A 20,612-nucleotide genomic window follows, 5' to 3' on the forward strand; every position below is an offset into this window, starting at 1 on the left:
GTTATTTTTTGTATTATATCTTTGTTTTAATACAGTGTATAACTTCTGTACAGTTTATTTTAATTTACTTAGCTGTAACTACAACTTATTTAATTTATTTTTTTATTTTATTTGTACTTTTCTTTTTTTCTTATAATGTTATTCTATTTTATATATAATTTTAACTTTTTTGTAGAAGCTGACTCAGGGAGAAACGCACAAGAATTCCAATGTACCTGAGCAAAGGCAATAAACATCTATTCTATTCTGCATCTTTTTTTTCTTTTTGTTTCCTAACGTTCTTTTATCCAGGAAGTAAGAATTGTTTTGAAACTTTTTGAAATCGCTTCATCAAGCAGCCTCAGAATAATCTGTTGTGACTACAAAGTAATCCTCGGTTAAAAAGGCGCTGACAGGCTTTGTAATGTAAGAGGATCCCTTCAGAAAAATAACTTTTTACGATACCAGAATATTCCTTTATTGAGCCACAAACAACCTTAAGATCTCTCTCTCTTCAAGCCTCCAAACTCCATTGACAAAAACAGCTTTTATTTCCTCACAGAGAACATGCATTGCTTGCCTTCCACGACCCCAATTGGTATTTTGTGTTGGATTATGTAAGTTAATTGTATAAATATTAACTCTACATGATTTCAAAGATGTAGCATTGAATAGTTTTCCGTTTGTCTTTCAAGGTGTTTGCTTATTTTTCTGACCTTTATTTTTCACTGAATGTTTCTAGTTTGCTGTTTTTTGCTTTACAGTCCTTGAAAAAAAAAAAGTGAAATTGTTTTTCCACTTGCATTAAACTCCAGACATCTTCCTGAAGTCTTGAATGTGTGAGCGCAAACAAACCATTTTACCTGGAACGTTTCCGTCCAGCTCCCTAGTTAATGTTCCCGCTGATATGAGAACGCAGCAGGAAATATTCAGGAGAATCCACCACGAGGGAGTAGGAGGGGATGATGACGTTTATATCCTGAGACCGCTCGACTGCAAGACTTTATGCACGAGATGAGTACGATCTCACTGCTCGTAATAAAACTGCTTTATTGTGTTTTCTGTTCCTCTCCGCTCTTTTATTGACACTATGATTAACAACATGTAGCCCTGATGTCATCACAGCATCAGACTGTTGCTTTGTTCATCACTTCCACATTTTTCTTTTTACATCAAGTCTCTCCCCTCGAGAACCCTCAAGAGTCCTATCTTCACTTTGTTTACATCGCCCGGACGGCCGGCTGACTCCTCCCCTCGAGTATAAAAGTTGTTTAATTGAGGGACTAGAGAAAAGAAGAATAACATACTGTACTCACTGCTTAACTGTGTTTCTAGATCACGCTCATTTCAGGTAAATTTACATGCAGTGTGAAGATACGAGCATAATAAAGATCGCTAGCATTAGCATGCTAACACAACAATGCAGCAAGAATTGTTTTGGTTTCATGCTGGTGCTCAAGGGCGACATCTGCTGGATCAAAACATCACATATAAAGCCTTTAAGGCGGATTTGTTTCTCTTTTTGCTCTTTGATGATGTAATATCATCAGTATGTTTGTGCTTTATTTAAGTAAAAATGAGACAAACATCTTAGACTTGTACTAGTTTAGGGTAAAACCAGCTTCTTTGAGAACTATAAGCGAGTATATAAATACAGAATAAATATTCAACCTGATAATCCGTGCACACAGTTTCTGTGTTTTGCCTCTGCAGGGCGGTGTTGTTGCTGAAAAACAAACTGTACCTTCTTCCTCTCCGGCTCCGGCTCACTGATCTGGCTGCTGCTCCTCCCCGGGTGGATGGTGGACTTGAGCTTCTCCAGGCCGGTGGCCAGCACTGACCGGCCCTCAGTCCGCTTCTCCTCAGCCAGCATGGCAGTGTTCAGGGGCTTCACGTGGTGGGGGCTGGACGAGACGACAACACACAACACACACACATATAAAGTCATGTATCTCTTTTACTAAAGGACAAAACCTCAGTGAGTTTAATTAAGAAGTCCATGAACTCCGCCCTGCTGGAGGTCTAAAGCAAAATAACTTCCTGAAGGATCTTCTCAAACATAAGCTGTTTGCAAACGAGCACAAAACTCCTGAAAATGTAATCATCCGAGGTGAGCAGCGTGTGTGAACGCAAACGGCTGAATGCTTCACTCTGACTTTTTGCTGCCAGCTCCCCAGCTCAGTTTAGGCGTGAAGTCGGGGCGAGCTGATGTGTGAATGCAGCCGGTGATTTAAGGTGAGAGGGATTCAGTGTGTGCAGACTGGTGAGGGCGGATGACCTTTATCAGACGGGAAGAATAGAATAAATAAAAAACAGTCATTACAGTGTCAGACTCTGTGGCTTCGTCTACCATCTTGGATTTCTGCAGCGTCTATTTTTTTTTCTTAACATCATGCCGTGCCTCATGAGACCCCGCCCCCCCCCTGAATCCCATCAAACAGGGACAAAAGTCACTCAGGGAGACTTCAGGGGCACGCTGCTGTGGAGAGTGCATGTGTGTGAAAACAGCTCGACAATAACACGATGAAGACAGTTTCCAGTGTCACTGACCTACATTCAAAGTCAGATCACTCACTTGCTTACTGCAGTGACTTACATTCAAAATAATAACTGTTACATTTGTGTTTTTTAGCTTTATTTAAGTGTAACAGATCACCTCTAGACCTCCAGAATGACAGCAGACATGGATGCTAAAGATCGACCTCTGAGAACCCAGAAAGCCTTCGTTTTAGTGATGAAGAGTAGAGAAGGTTAGACGTGTTAAAGAGTCCTCATTAAAGGAAATACTGGTGAAAATTAAAATTAAATTAGCTCAAAACTGAAAGACTTAATTGCATGCGTCAGTGCAATCAAACATGAAGGATTGTGTTAAATGTGTTATTACCTCGAGGTGAAAAGGAAATGACACAACAACACCTTTTCTGCCTCGAATACAGGCGGGTTAGTGGTTGAGATCTTGGCAAATGAGTGTGGCTGTGTGAGAACACTAGCTGGCCCTGTGGGGGCGGGGGGATGGTTTGTGTGTGTGTGTGTGTGTGTGTGTGTTGGGAGGGAGGGGGTGTGTGGTAGGAATCAGGGCAAAATAATAACTGCTAATTGGCCCGAGGCTTTGTTTCCCCTCCTCTTACCACCGAGCCAGGACACACACAAGACACCTGCAGAGGAGTCCTGTTAACACCAGTGTGTGTGTGTGTGTGTGTGTGTGTGTGTGTGTGTGTGTGTGTGTGTGTGTGTGTGTGTGTGTGTGTGTGTGTGTGTGTGTGTGTGTGTGTGTTGAACACGAGAAGGTCACACCACAAAAGAGGAACCCCTTGAGAGTTGGCGCCACAGAAGAAAAGCAGGCGGAAGCAGAGCGTCAAAGGGAGACTGAAGAGACGACAGGATAGAAATTTCTGGCAAGTGGGAAAAGCGCTTCCCCCCCTCCACCTTTTTTCACCACACACTGAGCATGTGCAAAACCTCACCTGTTCTCCTCCGGATAGCCCGCCTGCCGCTGCCAATCGGTCTCCAGAAGCACCGGCTTTGGCGCCGTAGCTTGTGTCGCGCCGGTTGGTAAACTCGCCGTAGCGTCGGCAAGAGAAGGGGGAGGAAAGAGCGCTACGGGGGAGCTGCTACGATCAGGAGTTAAAGAGGGAGGAAAGGAGGCGAGAGAGGGGAGGTCAGGGGGGCTGGGCTGAGCTGATGAAGAGGAACCCTGTATCGCACCGGGATCGCTCCCAAACGAGGGCAGGAGAAGCTCTTGGAAGGCAGAAGTCAAGTCGCCTTCAGAGTGGGAGCGTTGGAGTGTAGCACCCGGTGACTGAGGGCAGTTCAAGAATGTGCCGCCTAACACCGCTTGCTCACTTTCCCCGCCTCCTTCACTGAGGTGCCTTGAACTTGGCTCGAGAGTTTCTGTATTGTCCAAAGCTCTAGGGAAGGATTGATGACATTGGGCGGAGTCGGGTTTGGTTGCATCGTCTTGAGCGTCTTCAGCAGTCGCCTGACTTTCACTCAGATCCCCACAAAGCGTTAAGTTCACAGAGTCCAGAGTCTCATTTGTCTCAGACCCGCTGGAGAATTTGGAGGCCGGGTCAGACACACAGCTTTGGTAAGCCTGCGAGTCGGTGCTGACATAAAGACTGTTGCTCTTATCGGACATCGGTGTTTGCAACAGTGTTTCGTCGAAGCATCGGCTCGTATTTATCGCTATGTTACTCGTGTTGAGGAAACCGCCAAGGAGCCCAAAGGGTATCGGGGATTGTCGGCTGGTATCCCGCCTTTCTGAAGTGGTGATCTCAACAGGCGGCTCTGCAGAGTTCGGATCAGGCGAGGACGTTATGATGCGTAACAACGGTTGTGCAGAGCAGAGTTCTTGATCTGGTGAATCATTTAAAACTTCTGAAACTGATACAGATCCGCTGAATTCCCCCAAAATGTCTTCTCCGTTTTCTTCGATGGCTCGTAAAGAGACGTTTGGTTTCGGCTGTAGTTCTGAGAGATTCCGTAGCCAAAAGTCGTCAGCTTCAGTTCCCGTCTCTTTTGCAGGAATCTCAGTCTGCTGATGTGTGAACGCTGAAAACTGTGGGTCCAACGTCCCGTCCAAACTGTTTAAATCTCTTTCAGCCTGTAAAGAAACGTCAGATATTGACAGTTTTGGTGCTTCAGTTTGGCCCCCTTCTGTTCCAGTCTCTTCTGCAGTGATCACAGGATGAAGATGTATAAGAACTGGAGACCGCGGTTCCAATTCTCCGTCCAATTCAACCTTTTCACAACCATCTCCGTCCTGAATAACAGTGTGCTGGGTAACATCAACTAAAGACAGATCTACTGACTTGTCAGCGGTGCCGTCTTCAGACTCCGCTGGCTTTAAATCCTTCACCACAGCTGATTCGGGAGATTTCTCAAAGCGGAGGACGGCGCTCTCAAAGTTCTGCGCCTCAGTTTCCTCGGAGGAGGACGCAGAGAATTTGTCGGAGTAGGAAGAGAGGCAGGAGAGGAAATCCTCTTCTGCAGAGCTGCCGAGACCCGATGAGCTAGGATCCGGGGAGCTGCTGTCGAGCTTTACTGACGATGCATGACTCAGAGGTTGATGCAGGCTTGTTTCTTTTAGATCAGTTGTGTTAGTGGTGCTGTTAGCTTGATTAGTTTCGGTGCAAGCAGACAGAGTATTTAAAGTTAGAGTGTCACTCTCAAAGCTTGTGTGCTCCGGGATCGTCTCCAGGAATTGTGCAAACGTGTCAAAGTGATGTGTGTTAGTGTTAGTGACGGCTTTATGTGCCTCCAATACAAATTCTGTGCAAGGTTGATGACGCAGCGCTTCATTCACATTAGTGTTTTGATCAGCATCCGTTATGGGAAGCAATGCTCTTTTATTTCCGCAGCGTTCCAGTGGACGGTCACTGGGAGGGTTTTGCTGTGTGTTGCAATCTGTGGTCGGATCCTCGGGGGGCTGCAGCCTGCCAGCTGCAAACGCTTCAAAGGAGTCGTCCCACTCTGACTCCAGCTCTCCTGCAGTCGTAAAAGGGTTGGCTGACTTCTTGTTTAAAGCGTTCTCCCCTTCTGTAGGAACCGGAGGAAGAGGTCGTTTCTCAACTTTTGCCGTCACTTTGCTCTTTGGCTCTGTTCCGATGATGGAGTCGTGTGTGGTTAAGTCATTGTGAGGGTTATTCGCCTGTGGAAAAAGTTGACTTATGGGGGGCCGGGAACTGGAAAGATAGGGCAGAGGAGGCAGCGAAGGTTTTAGGGGCTTAGCGGTTAGAATGTCTTCATAGAAAGGGTTGTGCTGGACGAGAGAAAGGAAAGGGTTGCAGGGGGACATGGGAGGTGAGGTGGACTGTGAGGGAGAGAAGGGGTTAGTGTGATGCAGCGGAGAAACCAGAGAGGTGGGATCAAAGGGGGGACCCGGGGGGTGGGGTCTAGTCGGGAGGGGTGGTGGGTGGGGGTCAGTGCTGGGCTCTAGTGTAGGTGACACCACCAGGCTGTGAAAGGAAGGACACACAGTCCTCTTGATTAGTGAGGATTGTTCACACAGCTGCACTGCAGGCCTGCAGCAGGTTTTCTGCCCAAAATCACAATTAAATTAAACATTTTGAATCGATTCATTTTGAAGTCGCTGCTCTTTTCTTCTAATTATTTTTAATTTACTAGTGGACAGTATTTATGCTACATTATCTGAAAGCACCTTTAAATCTGCAGTCATTCATATTTTTTAGACCACTGGGGGGCAGTGCAGCAACTTAAAAAGATATTTTTTATAACCTTTGAAATAGAAAAGAAGTACCAGTTCTCACATCCAAAAAATAAGCATTCATTTAAGTCCCTTTCATAAGTTTTATTATTATTTCAGTTCTTAGTTTTACTTAAAGGTCACATATTCTCCTCCTCTTCTTCAGTGTAAATAAGTCTCAGAGCTCCTCAAAACATGTGTGTGAAGTTTCTTGTTCTAAATCCACTCTGATCCTGTATTTGATCATGTCTATAAACCCCTCTATTTCAGCCCTGCTCAGAACAGGCTGTTTCTGTGTCTGTACCTTTAAATATGTAAATGAGCTGTGTCTGACCACGCCCCCTCTCTGGAAGGACTTGGGTGTGTCTGTGCTTTCTCGCTCCATGTCCTATTGTTTACGGTGAGAAGGCAGACTCAGAGGGCAGAACAAACACGTAGCTGTGGGAGTGTCACCCACCTGGGGGAGGGGCTACTGCCCTTTGTGATGTCATGAAGGGAAAATCTCCAAACGGCCTGTTTGAGCACACATTTTCTGAAAAGTGGAGCAGGGAGAAGACGGAGAGGATGGACTTTTCTAATAATTGGGGGGTTTGTAGACGGACTAGAGACACATGTTAGAGTTAGAGGAACATGGAGAAGAGGATTTTAGAGAATATGTGACCTTAAAGTTTTTATTACGCCTATTTAGTACAAGTTTGAGTTTTGTACAGAGGTTTGAGTCCTCGAGAGCGGGCAGCCCGGGTTAGAATCCAACCTGTGGCTCTTTTCCTGCATGTCGTTCCCCCTCTCCTTCTCTACAGATTCTGACTCTCTCCACTGTCTTATATAAAAAATTAAGGTGTTAAATACTAATTTTCTCTGACTTTACCAGAACGTCCTTCTCTGTAACTCTTGTGTTGGGTTTCTTCAGCCCAGGATGTATTATGTGAGAAAGGTTGATGCAGCGAGCTGTAGTGATGACGTCGTGCTTCAGGAGCCAACTTGGCTCTTCTCCCCCGAGGATCCAAACACATGTGGACGTGTCGGTTGTGAAAATGTTTAGTTACAGAGCTGGCAGCGAGGCGTCCAGTGTACTACGAGCTCAGAATCGCTGAGCTCGCTGACTTGGATCAGCATGTGCTCATCAGGCCGATATTTTGTTTACGTTCATTGTAAGGAAATATAACAATACTGTCCGATCTTAGTTTGAGTCTAGGTCGATTAAGTTGATAAATAATCTAATTAAATTGCCTGTTTGTTGGTTCTTTAAGGGCTGGATTAAAGGTTATCACTCAGAAACAAAAAGAGGAATGCATCAGGGAGCGGTTGAAGAGAGCAGCATGTGACACCTCCAGATAAATAAATTACCCACTTAAGATCGTGCATGTGCTATAAGTGGAAATAAAAATGAAATGTGGTGTTCTTCCCGCCTTCTTCCCGCCCACACACAAACAAAAGACCCACACTCTGATGCACACACACATAAAACACAAAAAAACACGATTGTTCCTGCTCTCATTATCATCCTACCGATGAAATCGACGTGATTACTGAACCATGTTATGTGAGCGCACAAAGCTTCAGCTTCACAGAGCTCATTTTAAAAGAGCAGCTCCCTCCATCTGCATTGCAGCTCCGTGCTGTAACCAGAGACTGAGCTGTGGAGGCATGCTGGTACACAGGACGTGGAAAAGTAAACAATACTGTTCAACATAATGCTGCTCCTCTGAATACACATTTAGACCCTCTGCTGGTTCACTATATTTTAAGCTTCATATCGACGTGCACACTCTACTCTCACAACAGGTGAGGGGGTCGACATAAATCAGAAACTTCAGTTTGTTAACAGTTTGAATTAATATTCTAACAGTTCTTCTCTTTTTTAGGAGTTAGAAGATGGTTAGCACCTTTACGTCAGATAATTAGCTTAGCATAAAGTCTGGAAACAGGACAAACAGGTGTCACTTTAACAGATTATTTTTCTGTGCACAGACAGAGATGGGGGGGGGGGATTTGTGCTAATATTTTATACTTTTTTGACCTGTAGAACTTTATTTTTCTTACCTGTGCAGCACCTCTATTTCCCTGTACAATAAACATATTTCTACCTGTGAAATGTTAAGGTTTCTACCTGTGCACTACATTTATTTTGACCTGAACTTTACATATTTTTCTATCAGTGTCATGCATGTGTTTACCTGTACAATATACAATTCTCCAACTTGAAATTCCAAACATTTTAACCTGTATAATATATACTTTTCTATCTTTGCATTTCATGTGTTTTTAACCTGTACATTTCATATTTATCTACCTGTGTAACACATTATTTTTTACCTGTACAATATAATTTATTCGTTTTGTATAAGCAACACTGATTTTTTTTAGCCAGTAAATGTAATTTTCTCAACCTGTGTAATACTTGAATTAACCTCAGGATCATATTATTTTCTACCTGAGCAATAAAAACAAAGATCACATGCTAAATAAATGCTCATTTGTGAGATAACAAGATGTTGAAATGCATATTTTTACAACGCTAGGCTAGCTGTTTTCCCCTGCCTCTAGTATTTGTGATAAGCTAAGCTAACCTAAGCCTCTGCCGACTCTAGCTCTGTACTGAAAACACAGCCGTGATGAGGTTAATAAAACGAGCTCATTTAGTCAACTTTTTCTTCTAAATTTTATTAAGCAATGATTTGATTTAAAAACAATTCTACTCTGCTTGAAACTGCTTTCATTTTATCAGAATTAATTTGAATTTTAAGAGGAAAATCTGTGTAATATTTTGAGTTAAGAGAGTTTTTGGAGTATTTTTACCCGATACAATAATACACCTGAGTCTATGACTTAAGGTGAATGGATTCTGAACAGCACAGGTACAAACTCTCAGCAGGCTCCTGACCTTCATGATCTGATTCATATTCATAATAATTCACCACCTGCTGGATGTTGTAAGTCATGATCGTGTGGGTGTGTGTTAGTCCTCTCTGTGATATCTCTGTCTGTGTCTCACCTGGGTTTGCTGTTCGAGTCCTTTGATCCGAACCATCCCCCGTTTTTCTCCCTGGTGGCGGCGGGGGCTTGTTGAGACTCATCCTTGGACTGACTCTGCCCTTTCCCTGCAGACTCGCTCCTCCCGTGGGAGAACAAGTTCCTCCTCTGCTTTTTCCCCTGGCTCTCCAGCTCCGCCGTCGAGGAGGAGGAGGAGGACGCGGCTTCTCTGTGCGGCGCAGCCTGTCCCGAGCGCTCGTCATCGTCGGCCAGCATGGGGCCGCTTTTCTCCAGCGCCGCCGCTATGGCCGCCTTCTCCTCCTCGCCGGGCTTGTCGAAGGACCAGCGGCGCCCGTCCCCCACGGGGCTTTTGGGGTGGGTTGGGGAGGTTAACGTGTGTGGGCTGAGGTTCTGCAAAGACACGGACACGGGCAAAGACTTCTGCAACAGTCGTCCCAGGCCTAGAGAATCCACAGGTTTTCCTGAGCCTGGGTCCAGGGGCTGGACATCGTAAGCATGGCTTCCGTTAACGCACACAGTTTGTTGAGGCACTGCGATGGTGATCTCGCCGGCCTCATCACCAAACTCACTCACATGGAGAGAGGACGACCTGGGCGACGTGTTAGCTGTGTGCTCTGCAACAACAACAACAACAACAACAACAACAACAACGAGTTCAATGAAAAGAAGTCGAGAGGAAGAGACAAAAAGAACGATGAATGCAGATGATCAAAACATTAGCAGACAGTTTAATGGGGGATAAAACGTTTTAATCTTTACAACCACAACCTTACGTCGAAGAGAGTGACACGACCTCTGCACACAAGAAGATTTTTTTGTGATATTTATAGTCTCGTTCTCGTCCTGCCAGTGTTAATCTCGTCAACAAAATAAATGACGAAAATATTTGTTGACGAAGGTCTTTTTAAATTAGTCAACTATGACGATGACGAGACGAAACTCCGCTATTTGACGATTTGATAAATAATATTACTTCATCATCTAATTGACGATTATCACGTACCCCGCTCAGCTGTTCTAAAAATCATTGTAAACCATAGCAGACTTCATCAAATGTGTGTGTGTGTGTGTGTGTGTGTGTGTGTGTGTGTGTGTGTGTGTGTGTGTGTGTGGTGAGTGGAACAATGTGCAGCCTGGAGCCTGCAGGTCCATGAAGCCCCGCCCCCTGGAGCTTCTGATAATAAAAATAAAAGCTTGCGTCTGATTTTGTTGACTAAAATATCGTCTTTTGTCGTCAACTAAAATGATGTGCAATTTTAGTCAGTGACTATTTGACTAAATTAAATCAATAACAAATGAATAATATCTGACTAAGTATAAAGGATAAATGACTGTCATGGTGTGAAGATTAACATTGCGTCCTGCCTTGATCTCGATCCTTATACAGTATATGTCTTGTGTATGTCTTGGTCTCGGTCAGTGTGGTCTTGACTACAACACTAGTAGACTCTCAGAAGCCCGAAAGTGGCCTCTACATGTATCTACAGTATGTTAAAGTGTTTTCACTCTTCTTCTAACTCTGAGCCCCCGGGGGGGAAACATGTTTATCCCAAGTGTCAATATTATATCTGTTATCTAACCCTTTGACATGATGCTCCAGCAAACACAGAAATGAGTGAAACAAACTGTAGTGCCTCTTTACCTACATCTGATCTAATTAAAAGAACAATAAACATGTTTTTGTGGCAAGGTCCTGTTTCACACATACAAGCTCCATCATTGCAGTTTCAGTCAAACTTTCATTTGGGTTTATTTTAACTTTTGAATACGTCAGAAACGAGAGCAGAAATAAAAAACCTCTCTGACTTGCTCTCAAAGCGTGAGTACATGCGAGTCAGTGAATGAGCCAGCTGATGGCAGCAAAGAATTTAAAGGAAGTGGTTTTCTTTAGAGGAGCATTTGCATGTTTTATACATAAATGACTCTGGTACTGAAACCGTCCTGGTAGTTCTGCAAAAAGAAAATCATTGCAGACGTTGTAGATTAGCTCAGAGCGGAAAAGATTAGAAAAATAAATATTAGAAAAATAATCTGCATCTAGTTTGATATTAGATTCATAATTTGTTTTTGTGGTTTTTTTCAGGCAAAATATGCCAAACATGCTCTGGGTTCAGATTTTGATATTAGAGGACATGACGCATTTCTTTCTACATATCATCGTACACTGAAGATTTGTTGGTTTTAGACGACTGCTTAAAGGTCACATATATAAAATCCTCTTCTCCATGTTCCTCTAACTCTAACATGTGTCTCTAGTCCGTCTACAAACAATCATGAGAAAAGTCCATCCTCTCCGTCTTTTCCCTGCTCCACTTTTCAGAAAATGTGTGCTCAAACAGGCCGTTTGGAGATTTTCCCTTCATGACATCACAAAGGGCAGTAGCCCCTCCCCCAGGTGGGTGACACTCCCACAGCTAGGTGTTTGTTCTGCCCTCTGAGTCTGCCTTCTCACCGTAAACAATAGGACATGGAGCCAGAAAGCACCGAGTACACCCGAGCCCTTCCAGAGAGGGGGCGTGGTCAGACACAGCTCATTTACATATTTAAAGGTACAGACACAGAAACAGCCTGTTCTGAGCAGGGCTGAAATAGAGGGGTTTATAGACATGATCAAATACAGGATCAGAGTGGATTTAGAACAAGAAACTTCACACACATGTTTTGAGACTTATTTAAACTGAAGAAGAAGAGGAGGATATGTGACCTTTAAACAAAACAAGACATTTTAAGTATATTTTTTCACTATTATTTTGTCATTTGATATGTCTTGTCAAACAATTGGGAAATCTGAATCTGCAGTTGTCAACTATAAAGGAAGGATTGGATGAATTGGATTTTGAGATAATATTAACACGCTCTCTCTTCTGGTCCTGCTCACCTGGGCTGTTGTCGACCGTCAGGTTGCTGCTGTTACTTGGCGAGTTGGAGAGGTCGGAGACCACCACACTGATCCCGGCCGTTGGGCTGAGACTCCCCCCTCGTGACGACGACTCGCTGCTCTCTGAGCCCAGCGATGTGCTGGAACGAGTGTCTGATGATTTCCTCAGCTTCCCTCTCAAGAAGAAGGTCCTCATCTTGCTCCGCCGGGCCTCGCCGCCCTCGTCGTCCTCGTAGTCCTCCTCGCCGCCTCCGTCGCTCGGCAGCCGTTGTCTCATCTTCTGAAGGGACCCGTAACCACTGGGTAAGACGGCTGAGGAGGAGTCGTCGTCGCTGGATCTCCTCTTCCCCCTCATGCGCTCCTTTAGCTTGCCGAAGGTGGAGGCGCTCTTGTCCTTCATGACGAGGTCGTACATGCTGGCTGTCAGGTTGTTTCTGGTGAACTGGACGGTGACCTGAATTTCTCCTCGTTCCTTTTCCTTCTTCCCCGTCTTAGAGTTGAGCCTGTACCACCTGCAACACAATAATCCAACAGGTGAGATAAACAAGCACACTGTTAAATCCAACAATCAGTTATTTAACAAATGGCTGCATTTAGGTCTCATTTATATTACATTTCTATATCTTTGCTTTAATACAGTGTATAACTTCTGTACAGTTTATTTTAATTTACTTACCTGTTACTACAACTTATTTATTTTTCTATTTTATTTGTACTTTTCTACTCTTTTTTTTCTTATAATGCTATTCTATTTTATATATAATTTTAACTTTTTTGTAGAACCTGACTCAGGGAGAAATGCACAAGAATTCCAATGTACCTGTGCAAAGGCAATAAACATCTATTCTATTCATTTCTCACTTTGCTCGACATCTTCCCAGCAGCACAGGTTCAAGACATTAAGAATAATTCATCTTAATGTCTTTTTCATAACCTGCCAAATGATCTACGGTGCGCCTAAAGGGACAAAATAGCATGAAATTAATCAGACCTTAGTTCATCGCAATTAACTAGTTCATACTGACGCCCTAAAATTAAAACAATATAAAACTCAATGCAGGGGCGCCGGTAGCGTAGTGGTTAGTGTGTGTCCCATGTACGGAGGCTTTGTTCCTCCAGGCGGGCGGACCAGGTTTGAATCCAACCTGTGGCTCTGACTCTATTCACTGTCCTGTCTTTTAAAAAAATAAAGGCGTAAAAAGCCGCAAAATAAACCTAAAAATAAATCAAATAAAACTCAATACTGGCTGTGATTCATAGAAAAGTATTGACCTATTTATTCCCGATTACTCAAACACTCAAGAGGTGTTCTTGAAAGTGTTTCTGACTAACCTCCTCCACATAGCAACAAACTGAAACATGATGTACTTCAGCGTTTAAATGGGGTCATCAAATGAAGTAAATGACTGTTTTGTTGTTGTGAATCGCACGAATCTGCCGTCTGTGCGTGTCCCACTAACACCACAATGTATGTGTGTGGCCAGACGTCCCACAACACCTCAGGGGGGCTTCTAGTTTTCAACCCAGTGAGCATGAACAATGAAGTATAACACTGCTGACTTCTCCTTTAAGAGTAAGCGGCCTACATGTATATATATATATATATCTATATAACAGACTCTGACTGAAAACACACACGGACCTAACTGTAAATTCTTTCACTGTGCAGGAACAGAGCAGCAGTTCTTAGAAACGCTGTGCACCAGTGGGTGTAACAGCACCAACGAGGCCAACACACCATGACTCATGGGAAAGTCTCCCGTGGTGTTTTGTGTCCGGTTTAAAAAACACAATATGACTGTGAGAACCCCCCCCCCCCCCCCCCCCCGGTAAACATGTGTTTCTGACACTTGGTCCTGCCAAGGGGAAGTCATCAGCGCGGAGAGAAAGATCGAAACTGAGCCTGAAACTGAGACCTGCTTTAGCTTTTCATTTCCTGTGCTGCTGGGTTGTTTTTACCTCCACCACAGTCCTTCTCTCTGTAGTTCATACCAACAATATGAGAGACACAAAGCAAACTTCTGTAAGTTATTGCATAGTAAGAAAACAAAAACATATTTATAGGTGACTCCTTTTCTTTTCTCACAGATGGACCAGGATGCACATCTTAGTTTGTTAGCTTGATGCTAACACATGGCACAAACAGGCTAACAGATTTAGCATTTAGCGATCCCTTTTGTTTACTTAAAGGAAGAACGTGCAACTTTTTGACCCAGTAGGTGGCACCCTTGAGCTCCAGCATGAAACCAAAACAAACTTCTGTTTGGCCACGCCTCCTCCATCCTGAAGCATCCGCTCTCCTCCAGAGACACACCTCCAACCCCTCTCCTCTCGAGACCGCACGAAGGAGTTTAGCACAAGCAGCGTTCAAAACTGTCCTCGGCTCGAGCTGCAATCACCTGTGTCCTGCATTGTTGTGTTAGCATGCTAATGTTAGCGCTCTTTAGTTAGCTCGTAGCTTCACATTGTTGTGTTAGCATGCTAATGTTAGTGCTCTTTAGTTAGCACGACTCTGACAACAACACAGCCAGCGGGACTCGAGCTTCTCCCTCATTGTAGACAGTCATGACTCAGAGACACATTTACACAGGACAGACTTTATGATTTATTTATGTGGAACATGTCGATCATTCTGTCTTTAATAATATCAGTTGAAGAGCCGGTTTGTTAGTGTGATTAAAACATTTCAATTGGTTGAAAGAAAAACAACCAATGACAGTAAAACACTAAATATCTGATTGCACTTTAGTCTCAGAAAACAATCCATCCAGTGGTGAAGACAGAACAGGACTGACACTTAACAAAAGGTAAATAACCCAACAGGGAAGTAAACACAGTATCCTTTTCCCCAGTTCCTGCATGGGAAAGTTCCCTGCTCTAGCACAAACCACAGGCATAATAGTAGGCTGCAGGAAAGAAAACACAAGGTGGTTATGTAATAATCATCATCATCATCCTGCTGACCTCAAGTTCAGCTCTGAAATATGCAGCAACACCCAAGAAGAATGCAAGAGAAAACAATCAGCAGACAGACTCGTTCCAGAGAGAATCACAGATCACAGGCAGGTGGAACCCGGAGCGCTCAAAGACAGAGGAATGCTGCTGCTTTTTATAGCTCCACAGGAACAACAAACATTACGTCTCACACGTAAATAGACAACAGTGGAAATGTGCCACACAAGCCGACGTGGGCGAGTTGTTTTCATTAACTCAGCCAGATTTAATTCACAGACTAACAAAGATTGAGGAACGGGTGGGTGACACTCCCACTAGACGAGGTAAAAGGTTTCTGGATTTTGCACAAAGCATCGAGTCCTGTCAATAAACGATCCGCTCTGACTCTGCTCCTCTCCGGGTTTTTCTGATTTAAATCTGCAGAATTACAACCCGGGCTTTTCTCTTCATCTGCCGGTGCATCACATCGAATAACAACCGTCTTCGGTTTAAAAAATAAAACTGGTCAAAACACTGAGGTGGCAACTGAGACCGATAACTTCTCTGTGGCGTGCAGCATTAGGAAGATGTGTTGCCCGCCAGGTGGGCGGTTCCACAAGTGTGTGATGTCACATGAAAGCTATGAATTGATACCCATTTCGATACTCGGGAAGTACTTGAGTAAAACTTCTCCGACCCCGGCCTATCTTTAGGGGCCTGTGTGAAAACAGACGGTGCTTTTTGCGATGGCAGCGCCCACGACCTCCGTTTCAGAGCGCTTCTCACCAGCGCTCATTGTTGCTAGGTTACGAAATAGGGATGACCCGATACCGATACCAGTATTCAGCATCGGTCCGATGCTGCCTTTAAGTACTCATACTCGTACTCGTAAAACTACGCGGATACAACGGCACCGATACTACTTTACGGCGGGCGTTTTTTTCTTTTCCGTTGAGCGTGTAGGCGCAGAGAAGCGAGATGTCAGCGGTGTGGAGATATTTCAGCGTAAACGATGACGACAAAAGAAGAGCAGACTGCAAACTTTGCACGGAGTGTAGCTGACTCGGTGTCAGTCGGACGTCAAATTGTTGGACATTTTAAGCATTCGCCTACGCCCGCCTGGAAGACATTCAGCTGCAGCTCAGCCCGTAAGAAGACTCCAACAAGACGTGCAGACGCGCTGGAATAGCACGTACTACATGCCACAGTCTCTCACCGAGCAGAAGCTCTGGGAATATTTGGCTCCGAATATGAACTCCCCGACAATCTTACAGCGCACCAGTGGACACTTCTGGAAAAAACTTTGTCTGTTTCGGCTCCGTTTGAGGAGTGAGCCCGAAGAGTGAGCTCGTCCGATGCTTTAGCGTCAGATGTAATTCCTGCTGTGATCGTGCTTCAGAGACTCTGGACCAAAGAAACAGACGCGGATCAGGGCGGTAAGTACTCGTAACGGTACTCGGTATCGGTGAGGACCCAGATGTAAGTACTTGTACTTGCACTTGGTTTGCAAAAAAGTGGTATCGGTGCATCTCTATTACGAAAGATAGCTTCTGCTTCTTGTTAATGTATGTCAGGTGTGTTTTAGATCGCTCCGTGTGTTTAATATTTACTTTGATTCAAGGAAATATCACCAAGAAATCATGAAGACGATGTAAAGGAGTCGTGTCCTACACCTGGAAACTTTTCCTTTGAAAAGACGAGTCAGACGAGCGTCTCCTCCGCCATTGTTGTTGACAAAGCTGATATAAGAAGCCCCGCCCCTTCTTGATTATGATTTGTAGGGGATGGAGAAGTGACATTGACGAGCGAGGCGATGTTCTAAAAGTTGAAATTCTTGCAACTGAGAGCGACAAAAAGCAGCTGATGATGAGGGCACAAAAACACCATCTGTGGACACAGGCCGTTATTCAACTTAAACACAAGCAGGATTACAGCAACAAACCGCTTTCTGGCAGGTATGGTTACACTCAGGGACACATTACCCCGCAAGGCGAGAGCATATACAAAAAGAGAACAGACCGTTACACATGCACCACGTCAGCCGTGACCAGGAAAGGTGACGTCTGAGACATGAGTGTGTCAAACATTTTGACAACCCTAAAACTCTGTCTTTGGGTTTTTCAGATTTTTGAGGAGGCTCTATCTCAAGTGTCTAAAATAGTAAATCAGTGGCGTGGCCTTAAACGCCTGTTAGGTGTGGACTCGAGTTTCACGGCGATGCTCCAACAATAGTATCAGTCCTCCTCCTGATTCTGCAGCCAACTCCCTGCAGCCAAGGTGGGGCTCACATTCCAACGCAGGACCGGAGAGCTATGTAAGGGATTTCTTTTGCAGAACATACAGCGACTACTATCATCCTGTGGAACATGCAAAGATTGTAATTTAGGACGCTTTTTATGATAGATCTCTGCCTTCTAACATCCACTTTTTTTGGTTTCTGCAAAGATCACATAGCAGGAACTTAACACAGTTTGTGAAGTGTTTACATTTGTGTAACTAGATTCTTGATTTAAGTTAATATTTCTGAACAGTTTGAGGACAAACACGATCCTCTGCTGACTAAAAATGTTTTATTTTTGCGATGCTGAAACTCTCTTTTTTTTTCAAAGAAGGTGCATAAAAGTTCCAGGTGTGTTTACGTGGATGCACCTGCAGCTCATTGGTCAAGTTAAAAAGCCTGACATCAACACATTCAACATAACTAACTGACATGAGGCCTAAATAGAGAAACTGCAACACAGCAGCCTACATTTTAAAGCCCACGTCCTCAGGCAGAGCACAGACTGTTACTGAAGAGGACCCAGTTTCCCAAAAGCATCAACCCACACAGAGAGTTCAACACTGCAGATATTCTGAGGCCTTTTTTTTTGGTTATTAATAACTAAAAAGCTTTTTTTTCCAACAAAAATCTTCATACCCAAATGTTCTTGGACTGTGTTGCAGGTATTTTTTTGTAAACAGTCCCATTCCAGAGCATAACACCGAACATATCAGCTTCCTCATCTTGCAAAAACAGGAAATCACAACACTCCACACCCGCCCCAGCATGACACCATCTCCTCATCTAACCGGCCTCCCTGATCCACTGAGAAAAAGACAGATTTCCTTTCCAGCAGCAGTCGACTAACTCCAGGCTTCTCAGAACAAATCAATCCCTAGAAACCTCCCTTCAAGGCAGGACAGGCCTGAAATTACAAGACAAGTAGGCTATCAACTTTTTTTTATCCAGCATGTGTCCTCGGTCTCTGTGGAGCTCTGTGTGCTCGGGCGGTAACAAAACCAGACAGAAGGGAATCTCTGAGATAAAACTGGAGCCAAGGGCCAAAGATCTGTGTCGACGTCGGGAATGAGCAGTGCACTTAATTCAATAAACACATAGAATTTAAAGATCAATCGCTCTGAGATATTTCCTTTATTCTACCAGTTGAGAGGCTCAAAGTACTCTACGGGGGCAAAGAGAGCTTAAAGAGCTGCAGCACATCTGTATGAAGAACCGTGCACTGAGCCAAAGGCTAACACCGTCATGCTAACATTCTGAGTTCAGCAGGTTTAATCAGGGTTTTTCCTGCAAACAGATCTACGAGATTTCCACCTCCGCCTCATTTCGCAATGCCCCGGCCGCTCGTCAAAGTCTGATGTGTGTTTTTTATTCAGAACACTGTTTTTCTAAAGGACAGCACTTGGTGAATCCATCACTACTAACTGCAATTACCCCATTATGCTGATGTGGTGGTGGCACTTTGTCGTAATCAGTTCTGTTCACCTGTCCAAACTGACCAAGAGGAAGAAACGTGACAAGAGAAGAAGTAAAAAGTTTCAGTGGAAAGCGGAGTCCAGAGTGTAGACTTGAGTAGGACAATTACTGACATGTGTCTACCAATATCCAGCTTTAACTGAACTGTCCAGAATGTAAAATACACCAAACACACGTTGGGCCTGCAGAGGGGGGACCACTCATATGAGACACTCACTGTTTGTGTCTGCAAACAGAGACTGCAGACTGAAGTGGATTTCATACACATGACCTTGAACACACTCACACAAAACTCTTGAACTAACTGGAGGTGAGCTGCATGTGTGAACACAACAGACTGGACTGTTTTCCTGCCAGGCCCGTAGTAATATTTTCCCTGCAGAAAGTCAGAGTGAGCTGATGATACTGAATTAAACTGATGCATTGTTTTCTGTTTTCTTTTGTTGATATCGTTATCCAGTTGAACTACATGTAGCATTGAAATAAAGGAAAATATTCTCATTATAGCATCGGATAGCCGACTCGGTTGCTACATCCTGACACCCACCACTCCCGCATCGCTCGGTTTTACATCATGAATCTGACGGAGGATTTTCTAAGGAACCTTCTTAAGAACAAGTTTAAGACAAATCTTGATAGGATACATGTGAGGGAGGCCCATTGCCTTTTTTAACATTCCAGTTCAGCTAATATTTCTGAAGGAAACTATTGTTCTGCATAAATATTCTGCACAGATTACGCTCCAAAGGAAGCAGTGACCGCTGTGTGAATATCTGGTTCAGAGGTTAAACAGATATGTCTCTCAAAAAACAAAAACTGCCTCTGCTGCAAACAAAAGAACATGCTGATTCTGTCAACATCCATTTGAGCTCGGCCTCAGTCAGCTCTGGTTCAACAGCCACCAGAAATGTCCAATTAAGAGTCAACAGTGCTCGGTTAAGTACAAACAAACACAATCCACAGTCAGTTTACAGCCCTCAATGATGGCTCTTTAAGGCGATGCAGGCGTGCAGCTTCATTTAAATGATGGAGTAGACACTTCTCACTTCAGCTCTTTCATAGATACAGGATAACAAAGCTTGCAGGGGCTCTGTGGGTAATGCTGGTAATGTGGTCTGGTTTCCTGCCTCGTCAGCAAAAGTAGCAGACGGACTGCGAGTCTCAGACCACATTCCACATCTGGTCGAGATGAGCCCAGACCTCAACACCGACTTCCCTCCCAAAACTTTCACACAGCTGAGCACTGTATCTTAGAAACGTAGATTTTAAGCAAACAGACAGAAGGGATCGGTGATAGAAAACCAAGACAATGGGGTCACTTAATATGTTGCAGCTACATCAGCTCGATGTTCAGTGACTGTTAGCTGGAGAGAAAAAGACTCAAACATACAATAGTTTGATGAGATGGCTGTCCAGCTTTTAAACACCAACTTAAAAGTGTTTTGTGGCCGTAAAAGAAGAGATAAAATGTTGTGTTGTATGTTGGAGTAATCCCAGGATGAGTCTGAAGAGGGCGCTAAACGGCTTGTTCTGCAGATCACGCTATAGTTCCCCGATATGAAGCCAGGAATTTCACCAGACGGCCTCAAGCCTCAACGTAAGCATTACACTGACTCTCTTCTCCCCTGGCAGCCCTGCAGCGTTCTGTCCCCTTAAAAGCTTCCAGAGAGCTAGCCAATCAGAAAAAAGTGGGCACGTGGAGAGGGGGGCCTTAAAGAGACAGCAGCTGAAATAAACCGACAGACGCGCACAGAACGACAACCTGAAAGGTGAACATGAGGAGAAGATGGGATCTTTACAGAACAGCTAATGCAAAGGAAACACAAAGCTGAAATACAATAAATTAATTGTGGTCAAAAGATAACAAG

The 20,612-nt window shown here is 44.1% G+C and overlaps 1 protein-coding gene across 2 annotated transcripts in view; it reads right to left on the bottom strand.

The window, feature by feature from the left end:
• rab11fip5a (RAB11 family interacting protein 5a (class I)) overlaps window positions 1–20,612 on the bottom strand; it is a 32,685-nt gene that overhangs the window by 2,887 nt on the left and 9,186 nt on the right. The window contains exons 2-5 of one of the 2 annotated variants that reach the window (XM_061062759.1): window positions 12,057–12,568; window positions 9,180–9,792; window positions 3,444–5,936; window positions 1,724–1,883 (exon numbers count right to left, since the gene is read on the bottom strand). In XM_061062759.1, the coding sequence (XP_060918742.1) occupies window positions 1,724–1,883; window positions 3,444–5,936; window positions 9,180–9,792; window positions 12,057–12,568 (3,778 nt within the window). The remainder of the gene's footprint in view (window positions 1–1,723; window positions 1,884–3,443; window positions 5,937–9,179; window positions 9,793–12,056; window positions 12,569–20,612) is intronic. The other variant, XM_061062760.1, reaches the window with a different exon arrangement.

The sequence above is a fragment of the Labrus mixtus genome, chromosome 18 (genome assembly GCF_963584025.1).
Source record: "Labrus mixtus chromosome 18, fLabMix1.1, whole genome shotgun sequence".
NCBI classification, from domain to species: Eukaryota; Metazoa; Chordata; class Actinopteri; order Labriformes; family Labridae; genus Labrus; species Labrus mixtus.